The 25,810-nt window shown below is 40.1% G+C and overlaps 1 protein-coding gene across 12 annotated transcripts in view; it reads left to right on the top strand.

The window, feature by feature from the left end:
* epb41l2 (erythrocyte membrane protein band 4.1 like 2) overlaps nucleotides 1-25,810 on the top strand; it is a 195,604-nt gene that overhangs the window by 153,147 nt on the left and 16,647 nt on the right. For 3 of the 12 annotated variants that reach the window (XM_063034592.1, XM_063034575.1, XM_063034584.1), the window contains 9 exons: nucleotides 7,017-7,189; nucleotides 8,748-8,929; nucleotides 12,968-13,003; nucleotides 13,199-13,261; nucleotides 14,063-14,209; nucleotides 20,962-21,123; nucleotides 21,580-22,101; nucleotides 22,587-22,715; nucleotides 23,073-23,171. In XM_063034592.1, the coding sequence (XP_062890662.1) occupies nucleotides 7,017-7,189; nucleotides 8,748-8,929; nucleotides 12,968-13,003; nucleotides 13,199-13,261; nucleotides 14,063-14,209; nucleotides 20,962-21,123; nucleotides 21,580-22,101; nucleotides 22,587-22,715; nucleotides 23,073-23,171 (1,513 nt within the window). The remainder of the gene's footprint in view (nucleotides 1-7,016; nucleotides 7,190-8,747; nucleotides 8,930-12,967; nucleotides 13,004-13,198; nucleotides 13,262-14,062; nucleotides 14,210-20,961; nucleotides 21,124-21,579; nucleotides 22,102-22,586; nucleotides 22,716-23,072; nucleotides 23,172-25,810) is intronic. The other 9 variants (XM_063034651.1, XM_063034600.1, XM_063034607.1 and 6 more) reach the window with 9 other exon arrangements.

Raw genomic sequence — 25,810 nt, 5'->3', positions numbered from 1 at the left:
ACACACACGCCACCCGAGGTAACGAGACCCTGGAAGCGGTGCGCTTCTCACGAGTGGGTGAGAAGTGCCAGACAACAACAAGGGTGGAAAGGTACGATCAGCGGGAACCCGGTGTGTGTCCGCCCTTGCCTGGGTGCCGGGTTCACTGCAGAGGATCGACCGCATCTGGAGGAGGGGTCACAGTCGGTGACCTCAGGTGACATCACCAAGGACCCGCCCAAATGCTGTTTGTGAGCCATCTCGCTGGTCTGTGAGTGAAGCTGTGCTGAATGATGAGTTGTTCCTATTCTATGTCTCTCTTCCCCACCTTGTCCATCGCCATGACAACGATTACTGCGAACTGAACTACAAACTGGACTGAACTTTGAGTCATTTTGAAATTGGTCATTTACCCCTAGACAACGATAGAGCTTGATTGATGCTGTTATCTTAATTCTGTGCACATGTGCGTTTATCATCGCTGAACTGTTGCATTTATTATCCTTTCGATTAATGTGTTGCTTGTTTCTTTAATAAAACTTTCTTAGTTCTAGTACTCCAGACTCCAACTGAGTGATCCATTTCTGCTGGTTTGGCAACCCAGTTACGGGGTACGTAACAGCTGGTAGTGGGTGCATTTTATTTTTTGCCGGTGGAGAGGGGGGATTGTTGCTTGCTGCTGCTTACGCGTGGGAGAGAGGAGAGGGGGTGGTGGATTTTAGGGGTTCTAACATTTAACTGTCGTTCATTCTTTGGGGAACTCCTCTGTTTTCGTAGATGGTTGCGAAGAAAAACCATTTCAGGATGTATATTGTGTACATTCCTTTGACATTAAATGAACCTTTGAACCCTTTGATATTTTAAAGGTATGATGAGGCAGTTAGCTATTGCTTAATGTTATCCTTCTGTAAGTCGGCATTTTCACTAATCGGCACTCCTCAGGTCCCAATGGTGCCAGATTATAGAGGGTCGACCTGTACAGGAGTCTTCTGCAGTCATCCCCCTCCAAAACAGATATACCGCTTTGGAGTCTGTTGGGGGAGATGGCTGATCAGGTGAAGGCAGCAGTAGCCAGGATCATGGCATCGTGGGTGACTGCTGCGCATGAGGGCAAGAAAAAGAGTGGCGGAGCTGTTGTGGTAGGGGATTCCATGGTAAGGGGAATAGAGAGGAGCTTCTGTGGCCGCAAATGGGGCTCCCGTATGGTGTGTTGCCTCCCGGGTGCAAGGGTCAGAGATGTCTTGGAGAGGCTGCAGGGCATTCTGAAAGGGGCGGGTGAGTAGCCAGCTGTCGTGGTTCCTAACAATATAGGAAGAAAGCGGGATGAGGTCCTACAAGCTGAATTTAGGAAGCTAGGAGATAAATTAAAGAGTAGTACCTCGAAGGTAATAATCTCAGGATTATTCCCGGTGCCATGTGCTAGCCAGAGTTGGAATAGCAGGGTAGCTAGAATGGATATGTGGCTGGAGCGGTGGTGTAGGAGGGAGGGTTTCAGATTCTTGGGGCATTGGAACCGCTTCTGGGGGAGGTGGGACCAGTACCATCCGGATGGTCTACATCTGGGCAGGGCCGGGATCAATGTCCTAGGGAGATTGTTTGCTAGTGCTGTTGGGGAGATTTTAAACTAATATGGCAGGGGGGGGATGGGAACCCACACAAAAGAAGAGGGAAGTGATGCAGAGACCAAAGCTAGAGTTAGTGAAGAAAAAAGTAAGAGTAGAGTGCATAAAAGTGAAAAACAAAAATTGCATAGGTCACTAGACTCTAAAAGGACAATGAGTATAAGGGCACTTTATCTAAATGCCCGTAGTATTAGTAACAAAGTTAGTGAACTTGTGGCACAGGTCAGTACCAAGGCATATGATTTAGTGGACATTACAGAAACCTGGTTGCAAGGTGGAGATGACTGGGAATTAAATATCCAAGGGTATCAGGTAATACGGAAAGATGGGTAGGAAGGCGAAGGGGGTGGGGTGGTGCTCTTAATTAAGGATGAGATCAGGGCGATTGTGAGAGACGATATGAGATCTACGGAGCAGAATGTTGAGTCCATCTGGGTAGAGATTAAGAATAGTACAGGGAAAAAATCACTGGTGGGAGTTGTCTATAGGCCATCTAATAAAAATATTGCAGTGTCAGAGGCGATTAACCAAGAAATAACTGAGGCTTGTAAGAACGGAAAAGCAGTTGTCATGGGGGATTTTAACTTCCACATAGATTAGGTAAATCAGGTTGGTCAAGGAAGTCTTGAGGAGGACTTCATAGAATGCATCCATGATGGCTTTCTTGAGCAGCATGTTAGTGAACCTACAAGGGAAAATGCTATCTTAGATCTAGTCCTGTGCAATGAGACAGGTAAGATTAACGATCTTGTAGTCAGGGATCCTCTTGGAAAGAGTGATCATAGTATGATTGAATTTCGCATACAGATGGAGGGTGAAATAGTTAGATCTAAAATTAGTGTATTATGCTTGAACAAGGGAGACTACAATGGGATGAGGGAGGAGTTGGCTAGTGTGGATTGGGAGCACAGGCTATTTTGTAGGACAGTTGAGGAACAGTGGAGTACTTTCAAAGAATTTTTCACGGTGCTCAACAAAAGTATATTCCAGGCAAAAGTAAAGACAGTAAGTGTGGGGAGAGCTAGCCTTGGATAACTAAGGAAATAAAAGATACTATCAAATTAAAAGCTAGTGTACAAATTCGCAAAGGGTAGTGGGAGACTGGAGGATTGGGAAAACTTTAAAAAGCAACAAAGAACAACTAAACAAGAAATAAGGAAAGGGAAGATAGAGTATGAAAGTAAATTAGCACAAAATATAAAAAGATAGCAAAAGTTTTTATAAATATATAAAGCGAAAGAGGGTGGCTAAAGTCAACGTAGGTCCCTTGAAAGACGAGAAAGGAAATTGATAGTGGGTGATAAGGAAATGGCTGAGGCATTGAATGACTATTTTGTGTCGGTCTTCGCGGTGGAGGACACGTCTAATATGCCAAAGAATTATGTTGTGGATGAAATGGAAGGTGAGAACCTCGATAAAATCATTGTCACTAAAGAGATAGTGATGAGCAAACTAGAGGGCCTGAAGGTAGATAAGCCCCTGGTCCTGATGGGATGCATCCCAGGGTGCTGAGGGAATTGGCGGAGATTATAGTAGATGCATTGGTAATCATTTACTAAAACTCTCTAGACTCTGGACATGTCCCGGCAGATTGGAAGACAGCAAATGTCACACCACTTTTTGAAAAAGGATGTAGGCAAATGACGGGCAACTATAGGCCAGTTAGCTTAACATCTGTAGTCAGGAAAATGCTTGAAGCTGTTATTAGGAAGAAATAGCGAAACATTTAGAAAAGAGTGGTTCCATTAGACAGACACAGCATGGATTCAGAAAGGGCAGGTCCTGTTTGATAAACTGACTGGAGTTCTTTGAGGACATAATGAGTGCAGTGGATAGAGGGGAAAAGGTGGATGTCGTATACTTGGATTTCCAGAAGACGTTTGATAAGGCACGCACAAGAGACTGATAAATAAGATACGGATGCATGGAGTCGGAGGAAGTGTATTGCAATGGATAGTGGATTGGTTAACCAGTAGAAGACAGAGTTGGTATAAATGGGTGTTTCTCTGGTTGGCAGTCAGTGGTGAGTGGGGTGCTGCAGGGGTCGGTGCTGGGCCCACAGCTTTTTACCATTTACATTGATGATTTGGAAGAGGGGACTGAGTGTAGCATAGTAAAATTTGCTGATGACACTAAACTGAGTGGAAAAGCAAATTGTACAGAGGATGTGGAGAGTCTGCAGAGGGATATAGATAGGTTAAGTGAGTGGGCCAAGGTCTATCAGATGGAATACAACATTGGTAAATGCAAGATCATCCACTTTGGAAGGAGTAATAGAAGAGCAGGTTATTATTTAAATAGTGAAAGATTGCAGCATGCTGTTGTGCAGAGGGACTTGGGAGTGTTTGTGCATGAATCGCAAAATGTTGGTTTGCAGGTACAACAGGTTATTAAGACGGCAAACGGAATATTGGCCTTCATTGCTGAAGGATTGAATTCAAGAGCAGGGAGGTCATGCTGCAACTATACAGGGTACTGGTGAGGCCACACCTGGAGTATTGTGTGCAGTTCTGGTCACCATACTTGAGAAAGGGTATTGCTGGCTTTGGAGGCAGTGCAGAGGAGGTTCACCAGGTTGATTCTAGAGATGAAGGGGTTAACCTATGAGGAGAGATTGAGTCGCCTGGGACTATACTCTCTGGAGTTCAGAAGAATGAGAGGGGATCTTCTCGAAGCATACAAAATTTTGAAAGGGATAGATAAGATAGAAGTAGGAAAGTTGTTTCCATTGGTAGGTGAGACTAGAACTAGGGACATTGCCTCAAGATTCAGGGGAGAAGATTTAGGACTACCTAGACGGTATATGAGGTGTTGCTCCTCAAACCTGAGTTTAGCCTCATCATGGCAGTAGAGGAGGCCATGTATTGACTTATCTGAATGGGAGTGGGAAGCAGAGTTGTAGTGGGTGGCTACTGGGAGATCCTGTCTGTTTTGGCGGATGGAGCGGAGGTGCTCGACGAAGTGGTCCCCCAATCTGTGTCGGGTTTCACCGATGTAGAGGAGGCCGCACCGGGAGCACCGGATGCAATAGATGACCCCAACAGACTCACAAGTGAAGTGTTGCCTTACTTGGAAGTACTGTTTGGGGCCCTGAATGGTGGCAAGAGAGGAGGTGTAGGGACAGGTATAGCACTTGCTCTTACAGGGATAAGGCCCAGGTGGGAGATCCGTGGGGAGGGACGTGTGGACCAGGGAGCTGCAGAGGGACCAATCCCTGCAGAAAGCAGAGAGGGATGGAGAGGGAAAGATGTGCTTAGTGGTGGGGTCCTGTTGAAGGTGGCGGAAGTTGCGGAGGATAATGTGTTGGATCCGGAGGCTAGTGTGGTGGTAGGTGAGGACAAGGGGAACTCTGTTCCTGTTGTGGTGGCGGGAAGATGGGGTGAGAGCCGAAGTGCGGGAAATGGAGGAGATGCGGGTGAGGGCATCATTGATGACAGCAGAAGGGAAACCACGATCCTTAAAGAAAGAGGACACTTGAGATGTCCTGGAATGGAAAGCCTCATCCTCAGAGCAGATGTGGCGGAGACAGAGGAACTGGGAATAGGGAATAGCATTTTTGCATGTGGCGGGGTGGGAAGAGGTATAGTTGAGGTCAGTGGGCTTGTAGAAGATGTCAGTGGACAGTCTGTCTCCAGAGATGGAGACCGAGAGATCGAGAAAGGGGAGAGAAGTGTCCAAGATGACCAAGTGAATTTGAGGGCTGGGTGGAAGTTGGAAGTAAAGTCGATGAAATTGACAAGCTCAGCATGGGTGCAGGAAGCAGCACCAATGTAGTCATCAATGTACCGAAGGAAAAGTTGGGAAGCAGTACCAGAATAGGTTTGGAGCACAGACTGTTCCACATAACCAACGAAGAGGCAGGCATAACTAGGGCCCATGCGAGTTCCCATAGCTACACCCTTGGTCTGAAGAAAATGGGAAGAGCCAAAAAAGAAGTTATTGAGTGTGAGAACCAGTTCCGCCAACCGGAGGAGGGTAGTGGTGGTGGGGAACTGGTGAGGTCTATTATCCAGAAAGTAGCGGAGGGTTTTGAGGCCTTCTTCATGGGGAATGGAGGTGTATAGGGGTTGGACATCCTCTATATCATAGTACGGCCTCCTCTACATTGGTTAGGCAACACTTCACTTGCGAATCTGTTGGGGTCATCTATTGCATCCGCTGCTCCCGGTGCGGCCTCCTCTACATCGATGAAACCCGACGCAGATTGGGGGACCGCTTCGTCGAGCACCTCCACTGTCCACCAAAACAGGCAGGATCTCCCAGTAGCCACCCACTTCAACTCTGCTTCCCACTCCCCCACTCCCATTCAGATATGTTGATACATGGCCTCCTCTACTGCCATGATGAGGCTAAACTCAGGTTGGAGGAGCAACACCTCATATACCGTCTAGGTAGTCTCCAGCCCCTTGGTATGAACATAGAATTCTCCAACTTCCGGTAATTCCCTCCCCCTCCCTTCCCCTATCCCTATGTTACTCTGCCCCCTCCCCCAGCTGCCTATCACCTCCCTCTTGGTTCCGCCTCCTTCTACTACCCATTGTGTTTTCCCCTATTCTTTCTTCACCTTTCCTGCCTATCACCTCCCTGCCTCCCTTCCCCCACCCCTTTATCTTTCCCCTTATTGGTTTTTCACCTGGAACCTACCAGCCTTCTCCTTCCCACCCTCCCCCCACCTTCTTTATAGAGCCTCTGCCCCTTTCCCCTACAGTCCTGATGAAGGGTTCCGGCCCGAAACGTCGACATCTTTTCCACGGATGCTGCCCGACCTGTTGAGTTCCTCCAGCGTGTTGTGAGTGTTGTTTTGACCCCAGCATCTGCAGATTATTTTGTATTTATGATGAGAAGAACCTGTTTTTCCCAGAGTGTAATGAATCTGTGGAATTCTCTGCCCAGGGAAGCCGTTGAGGCTTCTTCATTAAATATATTTAAGATACAGTTAGATAGATTCTTACATAGTAGGGGAATTAAGGGTTATGGGGAAAAGGCAGGTAGATGGAGCTGACTTTACGAACAGATTAGCCATGATCTTATTGAATGGCAGGGCAGACTCCATGGGCCGGATGACCTACTCCTGCTCCTATTTCTAATGTTCTTATGTTTCTATAATATTTTTAAGTACATGACTTATGACGGACTGCCTCAATATACATTATAAAAGAGGAAAGAGCAATGGTATGAAATATTCTCTTTGGTAAGAAGCTTGTATGAGAAGAATTTCACTCAAATATTTACACAATATTTAAATGGTGAAAATGCAGTCTGTTTTAAAAAAAAAAGTACTCAATGTTTATGATCAAATAGCATCTTTGTCTCTGAGCTGTTTAATAGTTGTTTACTAGGTTTGAAATACTTCAAAATGTAACTCTGTATGTTCACTTACTTTCAACTTTGGACTTTTGCAATCATTCTTTCCAGGTTGCTGTCTCCCGAGCAAACCCCAAAAAGCAAGTTCCTGACTTTAGGTTCCAAGTTCCGCTACAGTGGGCGCACCCAGGCTCAAACGCGGGAGGCAAGCATTCTTATTGACAGACCTGCACCGTATTTTGAACGTACTTCAAGTAAACGAATGTCCAGAAGCCTTGATGGAGGTAGGCGCAGAATGATCCTTTCTTGGAAAATGTAGAGTATTTTCTGTTAACAAATTCACAAAGTCTCTTAAATTTAAGTATTTTCAGATAACGGAGAAACTACAATTCAGTTAATATTTTTCCCCAGAGCTTTAGTAGTTATGATTTAATTAGTCACAATTTGAGATGAAGTTAGGAATCAAAAACACCACTATCAGAATTTCACAGCAGCAAGACTTTTCAGGTTACCATGACTTTTGAATCATTGTCTTAACATTCTTCCAGACTGTCTTTTTTGGAGGGACTGAATTCAACTAAATTGAAACAGATGCTGCTACTTCAGTACCTGTATATATTTCTCCACCATCTACTAACATTGCTTTTTCTCATAGAAGCCACGAGAGCAATACAGCATGGATACAGGCACTGTGGCCCAACCAATCTATGCCATCCATGTTGTTGCTTGTCCTAATGATTTGCGTTTGGTCCATGTTCCTCCAGGCCCTTTCCATCCATAGATCTATCCGAGTGTTGCTTAAATCTGATCAATCTTTATTGCACAAATGAAGCTGCAAAAGGGATTTAATTTAGATCACTTTGTAGAGATATGTTTTCACTTTGACATGAATAGTCTTTTTCTGTTGATCATTGTCAAAAAAGCCAAATTAAATCCACTGTGATTCAATGTGGTAAAACAATAAAACATGAAAACTTCCAAGGAGATGAATACTTTTTATAGGCACTCCAACTGTCATCAGGGTCCTTCTACCCTTGCAGTTTCTTTACTCAACTCACAAGGATTCAATATCTACCAATCCTGTGTCACATCTTTCTACTGATTTGCGATAAATTCCAACGTAACAGTGATCCTTTTTTTTCCACTTTGTTGAATTATAGATCTGGTAACATCTTTCCTGATATTAGAAAGTATTGTGTACAGTTTTGGTCACCGAATTATAGGAAAGATGTCAACAAAATAGAGAGAGTACAGAGGAGATTTACTAGAATGTTACTTAGGTTTCAGCACCTAAGTTACAGAGAAAGGTTGAACAAATTAGGTCTTTATTCTTTGGAGCGTAAAAGGTTGAGGGGGGAACTTGATAGAGGTATTTAAAATTATGAGGGGGATAGATAGAGTTGGCATGGATAGGCTTTTTCCATTGAGAGTAGGGGAGATTCAAACAAGAGGACATGAGTTGAGAGTTAAGGGGCAAAAGTTTAACATGAGGGGGAACTTCTTACTCAGAGTGGTAGCTGTGTGGAACGAGCTTCCAGTAGAAGTGGTAGAGGCAGGTTCAGTTTTGCTATTTAAAAAAAAATTGGATAGGTAATATGGACAGGAAAGGAATGGAGGGTTATGGGCTGAGTGCAGGTAGATGGGACTAGGTGAGAGTAAGCATTCGGCGCGGACTAGAAGGGCTGAGATGGCCTGTTTCCATGCTGCAATTGTTATATGGTTAATTTCTCAGATATGATTTTCAGAGCAGGAATAATGTGTTTTCATCAAGCCTCTGTATTTGATATGTTATGAGAATTTATTGAACTTTGTAATCTAACAGAAATTCTCTTTTTCTAACAGCTCCAGTAGGTGGCATTAATGAAGTGGGTCTCCAGCAGGAATCGTCATGTCTAGATTCAACAGCAGAGGACACTGCAACAGCAGCTGCTGTTGATAAAACAGAAGTAGAAAAAGAGTTGGCACTGAAAGATGTAACCACTGATTTGAAACCTTCACAGCTGCAAGTATCTGTGGAAGCAAAGGTACGATATTTTTATAGTTTTTCATTTTTGGGAGCAATATTCATTGTTTACAATTGAGAATATAATACCAGACATGGATATAGTACAGAACTCCTGTCTCCTCCTATCTTCCAAATAATTTACCACTGCATTGGACAAGTTTAATGAGAGGCTTAAAAGCAGGTTTTCTTTATTCAAAGTGAAGTTGTCAGTCCACAGTGTCTCCACAATGTGCAAGTACATTAATCAGGAAGATAAGTAAGACAAAAGGTCATGATTCATAGTGTCATTGAAGCATGCATCCATGAGACATTAAGGAATGTAACATGTCAAGATGACTTCTTATTCTTGGAGGAGGGCAATTAACATGTAAAATTCATTAAGAAATCAGTTTTAGAATTGTAACTAACTGGAATGCATAGATTAGGAAAGAAGTGAGGGCTTTCTTGATTAAATATGAGTAATGAGCAATCTCATTGGATTGCTACTTGTTCCAGTATCATGATCAGTGATAAATAATGTACATATAAAATATCTCTTTATTATTCTTTAAATAAGTAACCTGAAGCAGTCTTGAAGTGTTCTTGCTCCCTCATTGATTTTAATCCTCAAAGCCTGCTTGTTTTCCAACTATACTAAATAATATTTATTCAGGAAATTTAATGCACTAAGTATAGCTACTCAAAATAAGAAAGCTGCAGTGTTTTGAAGGGGTTTGCTGGCGAAGCTAGAAGAAATCACAAGGATTAATTAGTAAGGTAATGAATGACTAGTCATTCACAAATAATTGAAAAAAACAAAGCATTGCATTGAAAGTATTGCAGAAGAGATGTTCAGCTCTGTGTATAAGATGGCTGGCGTCACCCATCTTATAAAGACACTGCCCGGAAAAAGTCAATGGCAAACCACTTCTGCAGAATTTGCCAAGAACAATCATGGTCATACGACAAGACACATAATGATGATGATAAAAATGTTATCTTTTGAATTAGTAACTAATTGAATGGAGTGACAATTATGCCACTATAAATGTTGAAAGTAAAAGGAAACACTTTAGTTCAGTGTCCAGGTGCACAGGTTTATAGAGTTTACTAAATATTGAAAAATGTATTGTCAGAGCGTGCTTTATATTAGTTAAGGTAGTAATAGCTACTATTATAATTCAGTAATGAAATAAGACCCGTGGCTTATAAATTTAACCAAATAGGTTTGCTGGGGGGGAGAGAAAGTTCAATAATCATAAACATAATTTATTAGTGTTTTGTATTTCAAATTGAATATGTTCACAGGAGGAATAATGACTAATTATTGTGCAAATTGTTTTGCTTGTTTTTCCTGTGTTGTTTACCCTACTCATCTTGTAAAGACTATTGTTGGTCTTCATTCGTTTGAAATGTGCAACACTTCCTTGTATGACTCTCTGACTAATATTTCTCTTTTTGTTTCCTTTGCCCTCTTCTTTCTGGAATATGAACATGTATGCACTTTGAGTTTAATTTAGTATCACAACATTTGTCCACCATCTCCTACATATTCGAACTATTCGCTCCCTTCTAATCTCTTTCCTATTCCAGAGACAGATATTCTGTCTGACATTTCAGAAGATAGTGCATTTTCAGCTGGTGAATTAGACCAAGAATGTATTTCTGGGTCTATTTCTTCTACTGACAGATTATGCACAGCACTTCCAAAGAATGAACCTGGGCTAACCACACATTATCTGGCTCCTGTATTTACCACTCTTTCTCAATGCTCTAATCCTGCAGTACAGGATCAGAAAGAAAGCAAAATTAAATCCAGTTCTGTAAGAAAGGCATTGGGTTCTGCATTTCTAAATCTATATAAATGTCTTCTTCCCAAATTTCCTTCATTGCTTGATGAGGATGGGTACATCAGCTTCCCCAGTCTCCCTGATAACTATGTTGCTTTGATTCCACCAAGCTTTCAAAAGTACATCCCCATTACATCTCCATCTCTAATTCCTTCCATCATCCTTATCTTTGTGCTGCTTCTGTCCACATCCCAGTCTGTTCCGTTATCGCTCGTCCTTTCCCTTCCACTTGCTTTGTCTCTCTGTTACCTGGAACCTAAGCCGACTACATTATATGGCTGGTATGACAATGACCTGAGTGAGAGAGCAGAGGAAGAGGAGGTGTGTAATTTTGCCACTTAATGTGCAACATTTAACAAACCTTTTTAATATGATATTAAAAATAGTTAAGGGAAAGGTTTTTTTTTGGGTGCAGGAAGTTAGGACCATTTTTTAATCAATGTTGTATCTTGTATTTTGGGGTCTGATTTTTGACCAATTTCTGTCATTTCATTAATGACAAAATTTTCCTCCTAATTTCATAGTTTCTGAATGTACTCTGAATTTAGTCTGTTTCTACTAAAGCTAGGAGTGGAGAGCTTTCAAACCTGATGTGGAAACTATTTGATCTGTAAACATTTTCCCCCTCTTACTAAACTCCCACTTGAATGGATGTTTATCACTCATTGAGAAAAACTGATGCAAAAGTTTCTTCCAGTGATCTGCATTTTGTGGAACTTGTGTAACAGTTATGTGCAGTCAGATATGCAATCAGATCAATGTGTATTGATGAATCTGATGGACTGGTGAAAGAAGCTGTCCCAGAGCCTGTTGGTCCTGGCCTTACTCCTGCAGTACAGTTTGTTAGATGGAAGCAGTTGAAACAGTTTGTGGTTGGAGTGGCTGGAGTCTGTGATAATCTTCTGGGCCCTTTTTATGCACCTGCTGCTGCAAATATCCTGAATAGGGTTGGTGCTACTGTCAGCAGCTAGAGTTAAATTTTTCTTTGTGAATTTCCATTTTCATCTGTGCCCTCCCACCTCTATACTCTGCTTGACTGACAGTTTTGGAAGTTGATTCGGTATGTTGAAGCCATCTGAGTTGACGACAATTTTTTTGTCAAGTCCATTTCTAATATACTGTATAAATTACCAGTCTAGATGTATTATATTTCTATGTAAATCTGTCACTTCCAAATAGCTGCCTTCAAAATAAAATCTGTTGTGACCTCAACCTTCAACATTGATGTAAATTTGCAAATGATATGTAGATATTTCTACAAATTCAAACAGTTTATTAGCACTATCACAAATCAGAGGAGGCTCCTCAAGTCTGCTGTACCATTCACTAAGTATTTAACTGATTCAGTTTCAACACTGACACTAATTTCCCACACTCTTGGAATACATTATACCTTCATTCAAGTCGTCAAGACTAGTAGTGGAGGCCAAAGCTTTTATCCCTGGCACCCAATAGGCTCCTGATTGCTAGTCCAAAAACGGCCTATTTATCATGACTGTTGTCTGATGTTTAGCCAGTGTCCTATCTATGTTGGTATATTATCCCCAACCCCATGCACTCTTGTGTAGTAACTGTTTATGTGGCATCTTTATAAATTACTTCTGGGATTCCAAGTACGTTATATTTACTAGTTCCCTTTTATTCACCTTTTATGTTACACCTCAAGGAGCTCCATCAAATTTGTCAGATGTGATTTTCCCTTAAATGTTGCCTGATATATTTCGATTAGTCCTGCAGTTAGCACCTCAAGAGCAGGTTCTGTTATTTTTTCCAATTATGGATGTAAAGTAACTGCCTTGTAGTGCCTCATCATTTCTTGGTTCCAACCATAAAGCCTCACTGGATGAGCCTTAATTCATCTTCTGACTACTACTGTGACATTCTCCTTAATAAAAAATGTTACTCCCCTCCTCTTTTTCCCCTGCCTCTGTCTTGCCTGAACTCAGAGTATTAACCTGTCCCCTCATAACCATGTTTCTGTAATGGCTGTAATATCGTAGTCACACATAGCTTTCCAATCTAAGTCCATTGGCTTGATCTGTCAGACCTCTTGCATTGAAATAAATACAGTTTAATCCATTTATGGATGTTGGTGAAAGGTAGAAAAGTATTACAACTAGAGGCAGGTGAAATAAGCAATGTGTTTAAGATTGTTATTTGCATATATTTATCACTTTTTAAGCAACGGATTAATTTTTTTCTTTTTATGACTTACTGAATGCATGCAGACAGAACAGGATGAAACAGCACCTCAACAACTAAAGGTTGAAGCAACTTAAGTTCTTTCATTCTTTTTCCCATTTGTTTTTGGTTTTGAATGTTTTAGAGTGCCACATAGGATGTGGTGGTGTAGATTTTGATTCTAAAATGTTCTTTTTTCTGATTTTCACTGTTTTAGTGCTTGCATGTACATTTAATTTTATTTTTATGTTGGATTTTTTCTCCTTTCAATTTCACAGAATAAGTCATTGAGCATAGGAGGAGAAAATATTTATATCAGACATAGCAATTTAATGTTGGAGGTTGGTATAAAATAAAAGTATTTAGACAGACTGATGCGTTGCACTGAATGACCTTTCACAAGCAGGCTGTCACAGTGAATATTGCATGCAGTGCATGGGAATGGAAATGCGTGCTGCTCTTTGCAAAGCCACATTGCTCAAATTCTGGGCTGTGCTAGGATTAATTTAGAATTTTAGCATGCAGAAGAGACTAAACTGAGCGCCAGGTAGAATCGAAAGCATTTTATTGTGGTTATATTTGGATGAATGAACACATTTACTAACCAGGAATACTGTACAAAAGAAAACTAATTGACGTTTCTTGCATAATCTGGTAAAATCTCGCTGTTTTACCCAATAATATGCATAGTATTGACTAAAATCAGCCACTCCAGGTATCGAGCTAAATGTGCATTTTCTACACCTTGTCTCACTGAATGTTTTTAATTGGTTGCATTAAGTTTATAATAGGAAAAGAAAATATTTCTAAAATTTAAGGCAAGTCTGTTTCACAGTTAATCATTATTCTAAAACCACATAAATTGATCTGAAATTGAATCCACTTAGGAACAGGTTGTTTCTAATTGTTCAGAGCCTTCATCTAATTCTTCAAGTTTGGTGTCTTGGGCACCTGCTGTTTGGTGTTGCTGCTCGGTAAATAATTCCAACCTATTTAATTACTATCCCAAAAAATCTAGCCTACTGGTTTCAATTGAGAACCTATTTTTCAGTGAGCCTTGGTGTTCCTGTGTGTTTCTCATTTATACTAATTTAGTTTTAATCTATTGTCTCATTCTTGTTGTGCACATGTGCGGAAATTAGGACCTTGATAAAACCCAGGAGGATCTATTGAAACATCAAGCTAGCATTAGTGAGCTAAAACGCAATTTCATGGAATCCACACCTGAACCACGTCCAAATGAATGGGAAAATCGGTTGACTAAACCCTTAATACTGCAAACAGAAGGGGTACGTTTTAGAAACAGAGCCTCAGGATATAATATGAAGCATGTTTAATTTGCGTAGCATGCAATTCTTCAGCCATAATAGTTAACTAAAATAATTTTCTATACTCGGTATCAGTATCAATGATTGAACACATCTACGTGATGACAATATTGCATACTTACTGAAAGCTTCTTACTTTTTCAATGTTTTTACATGCAAGACAAGGTAGTTGAATCTATAGCATAATCAGAAGTATGCTGCTGATAACAGATTTGTTATGATCGTATTGAATGCCAAAACAATGGGGTGCAAATGGCCTGCTCTTGTTTGCAATTAGGCTTTTATATTTAGTTTAAATATCAGTTTTAAACCTACATGTGTTGTTCCCATATTCAAATAATGTTTAAATAAAGGCATTCAAAGCTACTTAAAGAATCTTAAACTGCACCTGTCCTGCTTATAAAATCCCCCAAAGTTAGGTTGAAAATCAGTTTCCATTAATTGGCTCAGTTTGGTAAGTTCATCAGGTTTTTACCTAGTTTCTCATCTGTATGTATATCCAGTATTAATTGACTAACAGACAATAGGTAGATGGGGCCTGCCATGCTGAAGCCATAATCATTATGATGAAAGGAAGGTTAATTTCTGACTTTAAGGTAAATTGTTTTGCTTAAGCGCACTTGTTCATGGAGGTTAAAAAAGTAACAGACAAGACCAAGAAGTTAAAAAGATAAATAGCACTTTGTCCTTCCAGGGGTTGGAGATTAAAAGTAAGGCTTTGTTGTAATGGTACAGATGTTGATGAAGCCTTACCTGGAATACTGCATATCTTTTCATTTAGAAGAACGATGAGTCTCTTTGTTCAAAAAATGCAAGTTTTACGGTGTAGAAGTTGGGATGTTTGCAGTAGTGGATTGTCTTGAACAAGGGGACATAACTACAAGATGAGGGCTAGTCACTCAAAGCTGAAGTATTGAGAAATTTCTTCTTGCAGAGGGTGGAAACAGGGGCATTAGAAGCATTTCAAGTTGAGGTGGATAAAAATGAGCAAGATCATGAAACAGAGGGATAAAGGGAAATGGCACAGAAGAGTAAGGCCACTATAGATGGCCATAATCAAATTAAATAGCGATGCAGGCTTGAAAAGACTGATGGCCTGCTTACACTGCTAATTTATTGTGTTTCATGTCCAGGCTTGACCTGATAAGAGCATAGAATTGTGTCCAAGGTTCCACTTCAGTAAAAGTGTCAGCATCTTTTGGTGAAATTCCAAGCTTATGTACAATAGATCTTTCAAATAAGAGTTGCTTCTTTTTAACCTAATTAACTTTTATCTGTCACCTGTAAGCCTCAGGTTTGTCTTTGTGATATGTTGCTTTTTTTTTCTGGTATCCATGAATTGTTTACATCTTTGGCTCTGTTTCCTGTTTGAACAGAACTATTTTGTATTCAAGTCAGAAGCCATTCGCTCTTGTAAATACCACATCAGCAGACCATTTCAAGGGAATGTCATATCTGCATTTTCCATACTGACATTGTCAGCCAATAAAGTCTTGTGATTTCTCTGACTGACATTGTTGCTATAAAATTAAGGAACAAAGTTCCATAGTTTCTGGGTTACAATTTTCCAAATTAATTTAATATACGAAGAGTATAGTCAGCAAGAGGGGTATTTTATTCCATTAACCTGAGAATTTAAAATTTTTGTCCTAGAAATTGAGAAAAATTCTCATTGCAAAAGGTAGGGCCAGTGAGCAAATCCATTAATAATCAGTAAGCGGGATTTAGCCACATCTTTCTATTTTTTTCTAGTTCTTTCAATTGTTTATCTCTTTGCAATACGCACAAAATGCGGGAGGAACTCAGCAAGTCAGGTGTTGCTCAGGATTTCCAGCATCTGCAAAATCTTTTGTGTTTTATCTTTTTAAATTGACTTGATTTTTGTTCCAATTCTGTGGCTTTATCTGGATTGAAAATCTCCCCTTTTGCTTCCATTCCCATACCTATGCTGCTGTTGGCACTTGTCAGCTACTCATCCTTGGAACCTTTATATTCATCTCTACGCAACCCTTCAGCAATGCTAACTTGATTTAATTACTTCATCCTTAATTTCATTACCTCCAAATGTGACTAGTTTGGCACATTGTTGGCCAGCCTCTCTTGTTACATTTCCTTATGAGTTTGAAATGGGGCTTGTGAACTTTAAATAATCGACATATTTAAAAAATATATATTTATAAGTTCTTTGAATTAAGCCGTTAAACACAAACAAATGCCAATATGTTGACTCTATAATTTTCTGGTTGTACAATTTACAATTATCTTCCTGTGTTCAAAGCCTTCCATGAGCTGACTCCAGCCCACCTCGAACTTTGTATATTTGGGATTCCTCCTGTCCTGCCACTCAGCCATCACTGAATTATTTTATTCATCTTTTGTTTTAGTGCTACAGTATCAAATACTTCTGTCTCGACTTCTAACTTGCACAAATTGACTATACTATTCTCCAGAAGTATATTGATAGAGTCTCAAAGTTCCTACCCCATTCTAAGCACTCTGACCCTCTAATCTCATGGCAAAGCCTAGTCAAGTTAACTATGCAATAACACAGGAGTAGCTTCAACAAAAGGAATTCCTAAGAGTTCAGCTTAAAATCAACTTAACATCATGAGGCATTCTGGGACTATATCGTCAATTTGCAGAAAGCTATTTTATAGGCTATTTAGCCTTGTGCTTCCAACAGCTCTGAATGTCAGACTGGTGATAAATTATGTGGCAAGCCTGTTAATTTTGTATGAAAGCCCCAATTATAGTTGTTTTCTCTTGGAATTATTACATTTCTTGCTGCATATTTGACTACAAGGTGAGAAGCATAGACATTGCGAAATGCAAGATGCCTTGATTTGAGGAATGATCCAGGCTATTCCAAGTTGGCAGATGCTGTTCCGATTCAATTTCAAAGCAGCATTAACAAATATAGTAGTGATGGTACCAGGCTGAACACTCCACCTTTGAAAATTAATTTAATGCAGGGTGAGAGTGCAATAAAAAGAACTAGGGAACTGTATAGAAGCCATCAGTGATTTCAGAAAATTTTTAGACGGGAACCATGGTCATTATCTCAAATCTTTGCCACAGGACATAATCTACAGTGAGTTGGACATGATACAGGAATGTTTGCCATTTTTCTGTTAACCAATTTCAGTGCTTTCCCACTGTTGTGATTTTGTTTTTGCCTTCCTGCAGCAGGGAAAATAGGGAGATAGTGTGGGGGAAGGTAGTACTCTGCAGTGACCACTACATTTCAAGAAGTTATACTTTTGCTCTGAATGAAAGAAGCAAGACAATGGCCATTGTTCATCTACTCAGAACTTCATATAATCCCTTTGGAAGGTCAGAGTCCATTGTGTGGCACTTATTCCATCTGACCTCATTGGTTACAAATCGAACGACATTGAATATCTTGGGTAAAAACCTAACCCAGATCATACTGAAAACATTAGAAAAATAGTTTTGCTGTATTAATGTTAACCTAAGAATAAATGCATTCATTTGTATTCACACTGATAGAGGTCAGTGAATTGGTAGTCTCAGCATTCAGAGCTCTGCTGTTTGTTCTCTGTCAATCATGCCTATCATATTCTGAGTTGGCTCCCAATCAGCAATGTCTGAATTTTAAAATCCTCTTTCTTATTTTTAAGTCTTTCAGAGTTCTCTCTGCCTCTCTTTGGCACAAAGCATCTGAATTAACTCCACAAATCATAGCCTCTCACACAAAATGCTGGTGGAACGCAGCAGGCCAGGCCACATCTATAGGAAGAAGTACAGTGGACATTTCGGGCCCAGACCCTTCGTCAGGACTAACTGAAAGAAGAGGTAGTAAGAGAATTGAAAGTGGGAGGGGGAGATCCGAAATGATAGGAGAAGACAGGAGTGGGGAGGGGTGAAGCTAAGTGCTGGAAAGTTGATTGGCAAGAGCTATACAAGGCTGGAGAAGGGAGAGGATCATGGGATGGGAGGCCTAGGGAGAAAGAAAGAGGGAGGGGAGCACCAGAGGAAGATGGAGAGCAGGCAAGGAGTTATTGTGAGAGAGAAAAAGAGAGGAAAAAAGGGGGAAGATAATAAATAAATAAGGGATGGGGTAAGAAGGGGAGGATGCGTATTAACGGAAGTTAGAGAACTCAATGTTCATGCCATCAGTGTGGAGGCTACCCACACAGACTATAAGGTGTTGTCCTCCAACCTGAGTGTGACTTCATCTTGACAGTAGAGGAAGCCATGGATTGACATATCAGAATGGGAATAGGACGTGGAATTAAAATACGTGGCCACTGGGAGATCCTGCTTTCTCTGGCAGGTAGAGCGTAGGTGTTCAGTGAAACGGTCTCCCAGTCTGCGTCAGGTCTCACCAATATATAGAAGGCCGCACCGGGAGCACCGGACACAGTATATCACCCCAGCCAACTCACAGGTGAAGTGTCGCCTCACCTGAAAGGACTGCCTGGGGCCCTGAATGGTGGTGAGGGAGGAAGTGTAAGGGCAGGTGTTGCACTTGTTCCGCTTACAAGGATAAGTGCCGGGAGGGAGATCGGTGGGAAGGGTTGAGGGAGACGAATAAATGGAGCAAGTGCTACACCTGCCCTTACACTTCCTCCCTCACCACCATTCAAGTTCTACCTGACGAAGGATCTCAGCCCTAAATGTTGACTGTACTTCTTCCTATAGATGCTGCCTGGCCTGCTGCGTTCCACCAGTGTTTTTGTGTGTGTGTTGCTTGAATTTCCAGCATCTGCAGATTTCCTCATGTTTGTGTTTTTAAAATCATAGCCTCTTGGGTTGTCCCTGAACTTAACTGTATTGCCATTGTCAGCCTTGCCTTTGTGATTTTTAAGGCCTGAAGCTCTGGATTCCCTCTTAAATCTGTCTGCTTCTTCTCCTTCCCATTTAAGGTGCTCTTTAAAACCTACTTTTTGTCTGTGCTTTTGGCCATTACTAACATGTCCATGTGGTTTGGCATCAAATTTTAAAGTATCTATATTTTGAGATGCTTTCCTGTTACACTAAAAGCATTATATAAATTAAAATTGTTCATTGTTTTAGTGACCAAAATATTGTAGCTGTATACTAGTATACTTGATATGAATTGTGTATATGAATATAACTAAAGAATATATGATTCATTAGTCTTGACTGGAATTTGGTCTTATCAATAGCTTCTGGAGTAACAAATTAACCAAGTTATCCAAAGGCTCTTAAATGGTAAATTGGCTTATTGTAACCTGTACCAAGGTCCATGGAAAAACTTGAATACCCTTCATGCAGATCAATTCAGCACAACAACGTATCATACGAGAGGAAGATAATTAAATGCATAATAAAATGTTACAGTTATGGGGAAAATTGCATTGCAGGTTGGTAAGAAGGTGTAGTGTCATAATGGGCTAAATTATGAAGTCAAGCATTCAGATAGGATTGCTCTCAATTAATTTGCCATAAAATAGTAAAACTTCTCACAAATGCTCCAACATTTGGAATATGGATGATTTCCAACAGGAAAACTATCATTAAGCATAGTAAACTGGAGTTGTTCTTTGTTATGTAACAATGAATCACTTTCAGTACACTGGATGAACTCAGCAAGTCGGGCAGCATCAGTTAGAAACGATGAGTCGACGTTTTGGGCCGGAACCCGTCATGTATATGTCCATACATGGCCTCCGCGACTCCCTTATCCACACGTCCATCCCCACGGATCTCCCACCCGGCACTTATCCCTGTCCCTACACCTCATCTCTTGCAACCATTCAGGGCCCCAAACAGTCCCTCCAGGTGAGACAACACTTCCCTTGTGAGTCTGTTGGGGTCATCTATTGCATCTGGTGCTCCCGGTGCAGCCCCCTCTACATCGGTGAAACCCGACACAGATTGGGGGACCGCTTCGTCGATCACCTCCACTCCATCCGCCACAACAGACAGGATCTCCCGGTAGCCACCCACTTCAACTTTACTTCCCATTCCCATTCAGATATGTCCATACATGGCCTCCTCTACTTCCATGATGAGGCTGAACTCGGGTTGGAGGAGCAACACCTGATATACCGTATAGGTAGTCTTCAGCCCCTTGGTATGAACATAGAATTCTCCAACTTCCAGTAATTCCCTCCCCCTCCCTTCCTCTATCCCTATTTCACTCTACCCCAGCTCCCTCATGGTTCTGCCTCCTCCTCCTACTACTCATTGTTTTCAAGGCCTATGACGTCGATGCTTCCCCTCCCCCACCCCTTTTCTTTCAAATTACTGGTCTTTCAACTGAAGCTACAAACATTCTTCAAATCCTTCCCATCTTTCATTCTTCAGTCCTGATGAAGGGTTCCAGCCCGAAACGTCACCTCATCGTTTCTAACTGATGCTGCCTGACCTGCTGAGTTCATCCAGCGTACTGAAAATGTTGCTTTGATCACAGCATCTGCAGATTATTTTGTGTAACAATGAATAACAACTTAATGCAACTTTTTGAGAATATACCTTTTATAATTCTATAGTTTTACATATTCTTGTTATAATATTTATTGAGAATGTAATTATTCAAAATTGGTAATCAGTTTAGACCAATTATATAGGTTTTACGAGATGTTTTATGAGCTGCTGTGAAACATCTTGCATGTTTTGTTTACAGGTAAAAGATTTTAGGTGTATGCTATAACTTCTCTCATACTTGTTTTCTTCTTCAAGGCTGTTGTTTTAATTTTATTCTCAATTTTCTAACTGCATAGAGCTTAGAAGAGGAGATAACATCGCTCTTATTTAGTAAAGAAAGCTTCTCAACTGGCTTGATGGCCTCACCTACTATTTCTCAGGCATCAGAGGATGCTGGGTTGAAAGAAAAAGATGCTGCTGAATCTGTTTCTCACATACACGCCAAGCAGCTGTCTGAGGTGCTTTTAGAATGGAATTTATGATCAGTAATTAAGTCACAGTATGTGTTACATACAACCTTGATTTGTTTTGTCCTGGTCATTATTTGCATGTTCTCAGTTTTAAGCCATTTTTGAATTCTTTTTCTCTTCATTGCTGTGCAATAATGAGTCATAATTATGTATTATATTGAATGCAGCAATTTCATTTGCCATAATTATATTTCTCATAAATTAGTGGTAAAGAGTGACTGCTCATTGTCCTTCACAACTTATTTTCCAGAACAGAAGGCTTTCCTACAGGAGCTCGAGATGTGCCATGGTGGTCTTTATTAGAAATCCATCAGAGCATAGCCTCAGTCATGTTATTCATCGTTTATTTTGATTTAAGTTATCATCCTTTAAGTTTGCATGGTTGTATTTCACATTGCTTGCCTCATTTGATTTCTTTTTTTCCCATTCATTTTCTTTGTGTAGACCTCAGATGAGAAACAGAAATCCGAGCTGGAGGAGCAGGCAGAGGTTGTAGTAGAAGAAGCAGTAGTGATTGAAGAGGTAAAGAGTGCACCCAGCCATTCAAAAGTAAAACTTGAAAGCTCTGTTGAAAACAGGACAATTTTGCCCCTTGTTGAATTGGCAGCAAAAGAGAGTAATGTCTCATCCTCTGATAGCCATAGTGACAGTGAGGAAGAGGCAGAATACCACCCACAGACCAAGGAAGGAGAAAATATAAAGAGAGACCAAAATGAATTTAAGACACTGACTACAGTAGCAATGGATTTTAAGAATTCAGTAACAAATACTGAAGAAATGCATTTTCCTGCTACTGTGATACATAAAATGCAGGATGTTCTGGAAGAAGATTTGCAAGAAATGCAAAATGGAAAATTGCAGGAAGCAATGCACGAGCAAGAGCAAGAAGATACCAAACCCAAACTAAATGGAGATGTTTCGTATATTGATAGTGATGCTATGCCAGAAGTTGTTTGTTACTCAGAGGTAAATGTTCATAGCATTTGGGTCAGAAGTAAATGTTAATGTGTTGAAGTCCTCTCCAGTATAATACTGCTTCTTTACCTGGTCTGTCATGGGTTTTCTGGAAAAACCTTTGATTCACTCAAATTTTAATAAGGCTATGTTTTTTCCAAAATGGGCAAACATGATCATCAATTCCTCTCTGCCTGCTTCACTCTTGGTTTCTGGCTGCCTTACTCGCATTAGAGGGTAGGGCAGCCACTATATCTTTCCTTTATGATGGTCCTTTATATTTAAGTGCAAACCAGTTGTACCTTTATGTTAAAGTTTTTTTTGCCATACTGTTCTAATTTAATCATTTTGTATTTTTCCATTAGTCCATTTCCAGTGCAAATCTTTTCCATTCTTTAATTTTATGTTAATATTTATCTTCCCTGGTTTTAAAATTTCAGTTAAGTGGAAATCTACTTTTAATGTATTTTGGTTTAATTTAATTCTCTTTCTAATAGCCTCCTGTAGTAAAGACCGAAATGGTGACAATCTCTGATACTGAGAGTCCCGACAAGACTGAAATTACGACAAAAGAAGTTCCAATTGTTCAAACAGAAACTAAAACCATTACATATGAAGCTGCACAGGTAGACTTATCTTCCTAATGAAAATGGTGAATTATTTTTCATAGTCTTGATTATGGTTATTTTAAGTTTTATATAAAATTTTCTAGCCATTAGTTGAAAATGTTAATTTCAAAATTAGAACAGTTCTACATTTTTCAAATATTTTAGTTGCAATTTCTAGTTTGAAATATGAATCAGCGCTTACTGTAAATAATGGTTAACAGTAATGATTCCCTTCGGCTATGTTGCATACTTGCTTTTCCTGTCAGAAGGAATGCTTTTTAATGGATCTACTTTGTTAACCTGGTTGAAAATACCAAATACTCAAAGGTACTCAGTTATTATTTCTCATAACTGTACATTTTTATATACTTCAAGGGTGATGGCAGTGGAGATAATGATCCCGGTGTCCTGATGAGTGCTCAGACAATAACTTCTGAATCTTTTTGCACAACCATGACAACCCAGATTACCAAGGTATATAGCAGATAGTAAGGTAGTAAGCATTGCATCATTGTTTGTTTCTTCTAATAAAGTGAGCCTAATTTTGTTTGTATGCTTGAATGTAAACTACAGTAGTTAATTTACACACAAAATGTTGGACTGTTTACTCTTCTATAGATGCTGCCTAGCCTGCTAAATTCCTCCAGCATTGTGTGTGTGTGTGTATGTTGCTTGGATTTCCAGCATTTGCAGATTTTCTCTTGTTAGTACTTAATTTAAGCTGATTTTCTCCTTCCATCAAAGGTCATTGCTGAAACTTACTGATGTTTAATTTATTTATGCCAGTTTATTTTCTTTGCCCTTTCATTTATTGTTTTAATTAGTTTGAGCACTTAGTGCCTTTTGGATGGAATAACATGTTCCTCCAGCATTTTTTTTATTGAATTGCAAAACCTTTTACCAATGTGTACTTCATTCCAAAAAAATTGCAAATGTACAGTCCATTTGTCTCACATTTCAGTATCATTCGACTTGAGCCGTGTCTGCATAATAAACTTTAACTTAATTGTATTCCTTGACCAAACAATTTGAGATTTTTAACAAAAAATTCAAAAAACTAACCTGACCATTTGACTCTATTTACATTCCCACAAATGTGTCCTGACCTCCTGTGTCTGTTTCTGTTTTTATTTTAGATTTCCAGTATTTTATTTGATTTTCATTTATTTGTCAAACTCATTGCTACTTCTCTTCCAGTATTGTCTGACTTGAACTCCCTGACAGGATTTCTGTCTTGTCTCAGTTGCCTTGTTTTCTGTTCCCATAGAACCATAGAACATTACAGCACAGAAACAGGCCTTTTGGCCCTTCTTGGCTGTGCCGAATGATTTTTCTGCCTAGTCCCACTGACCTGCAGCTGGACCATATCCCTCCATACACCTCTCATCCATGTACCTGTCCAAGTTTTTCTCAAATGTTAAAAGTGAGCGAGCCGCATTTACCACTTCATCTGGCAGCTCATTCCTTACTCCCACCACTCTCTGTGTGAAGAAGCCCCCCCCAATATTCCCTTTAAACTTTTCCTCCTTCACCCTTAACCCATGTCCTCTGGTTTTTTTTCTCCCCTAGCCTCAGTGGAAAAAGCCTGCTTGCATTCACTCTATCTATACCCATCATAATTTTATATACCTCTATCAAATCTCCCCTCATTCTTCTACGCTCATTCCTCTCCTTTGACAAGCTGTTGACCAAAATTCAATTCCACAGTTCACCTTGTTCTTTTGTAAATGTTTCCATCTTTGACCTTTTGGGCTTTATAACACTGATTCCAGCTTTACAATATGCAATAGTGGCACAGCTTTAAACTATATCCTTAGGGCCTGTATGGCAGCTGTATCAAATGTCAGTACAGCTCTCGGCACGTAGTCTCAATTTTAGTGTGTGTGTTAACTAAATGTATTTTGTAGAGCACAGAGCCCTGTTTTACACTGCCCCTTAACGTGGACCTTAACGATGCCACTGCAGCTCATTATAGCTCTTCTTGGCAATTGCACATTCGAGTAGCTGCTGTCAAAATCCTTAGCAGCTGTTTCTTTTTCCCTCTGCCATGCGGTCTGATGACCAAAATCTATAAGCCTATAGCTGGGCATGCATCAAGGATGTGTGGAGTGTAAAGTAAAGGTGAGGTAAGAATTGGGATTGTGACAGCAGTTTGTCCTGTCAGTTGTCAGAATAAAACATGTAATTTGTTCTGAGTTACTTTTAGCACATTCCACACCCCATGCCTACTCTACAGCAGTGATGTGAGTCATTTAATCTTGAATATCAAAAAGTAACATTTTCAGTAGGAGACCCTGTGTACAAGTCTTCAAAGAAAAGTGACTTGGCACTTATGTTGATGGCTGCATTTTTGTGTGACTGCATTAGAGTGTGCACAAACTCTGAATTTATAAGCGCGAAGTGCTACTACTGAGATTATACCTGTCCTAGGTGTTGCATGCTCTATTACCTTTCTTGGAAAATGCCTTGGAAAGCTTATAGAAAAAGACACATTTTGACCATTAGTTAATCAGCCAGTCGTTCGCATTGAATATTCTGTGGCCCTGTAGGAAAGTTGGATTGAATTGGATGATATCCTAAACAGACTGGCAAATTCATTAAAACAATCATTAAGGTCTTGCTTGGCTAGTGGTGTGAAAGGCCCTTATCATCAGAGATCTCATGTATAGCCCATGTCTCGGCGCGATCATAGGCAGCTGCGAATAAGACCCCAAAAGTTTAGAACGTTCACAATATCTTCAGGGAGTAGGGAATGATGAAGGAATGAACTGATATTACTCTGCACAGTGTGGGGCTTAAAACAAATATAAAAGTTATTAAATCATTATTATTTAGGCAAGTGAGTTGAGCTGCATTAAATGTATAATATTATAGTATCTAGTAAATCAAGCACCAGGCTCTTCACTAAAATCCAATTGCAACTCTGAAGTAAGCACAACGGTCGAAAATTCCACTCTGCCTTTTTTGATTGCCTTTTTCTCCCTAAACATCCGCAAGTTAATTCAAAATGTATATAATCTTGTGCCGCCTTTGATCGTGATTCAAGCTTCAGATGTTACGGGCTAAAATCTCTGCAATGTAGTCTGCCTTTATTTTCAGTATATCTACTATTA

The sequence above is a fragment of the Mobula hypostoma genome, chromosome 2 (assembly GCF_963921235.1).
Source record: "Mobula hypostoma chromosome 2, sMobHyp1.1, whole genome shotgun sequence".
In the NCBI taxonomy this organism is placed as follows: domain Eukaryota; kingdom Metazoa; phylum Chordata; class Chondrichthyes; order Myliobatiformes; family Myliobatidae; genus Mobula; species Mobula hypostoma.
This window is presented reverse-complemented; position numbering and strand designations above follow the sequence as displayed.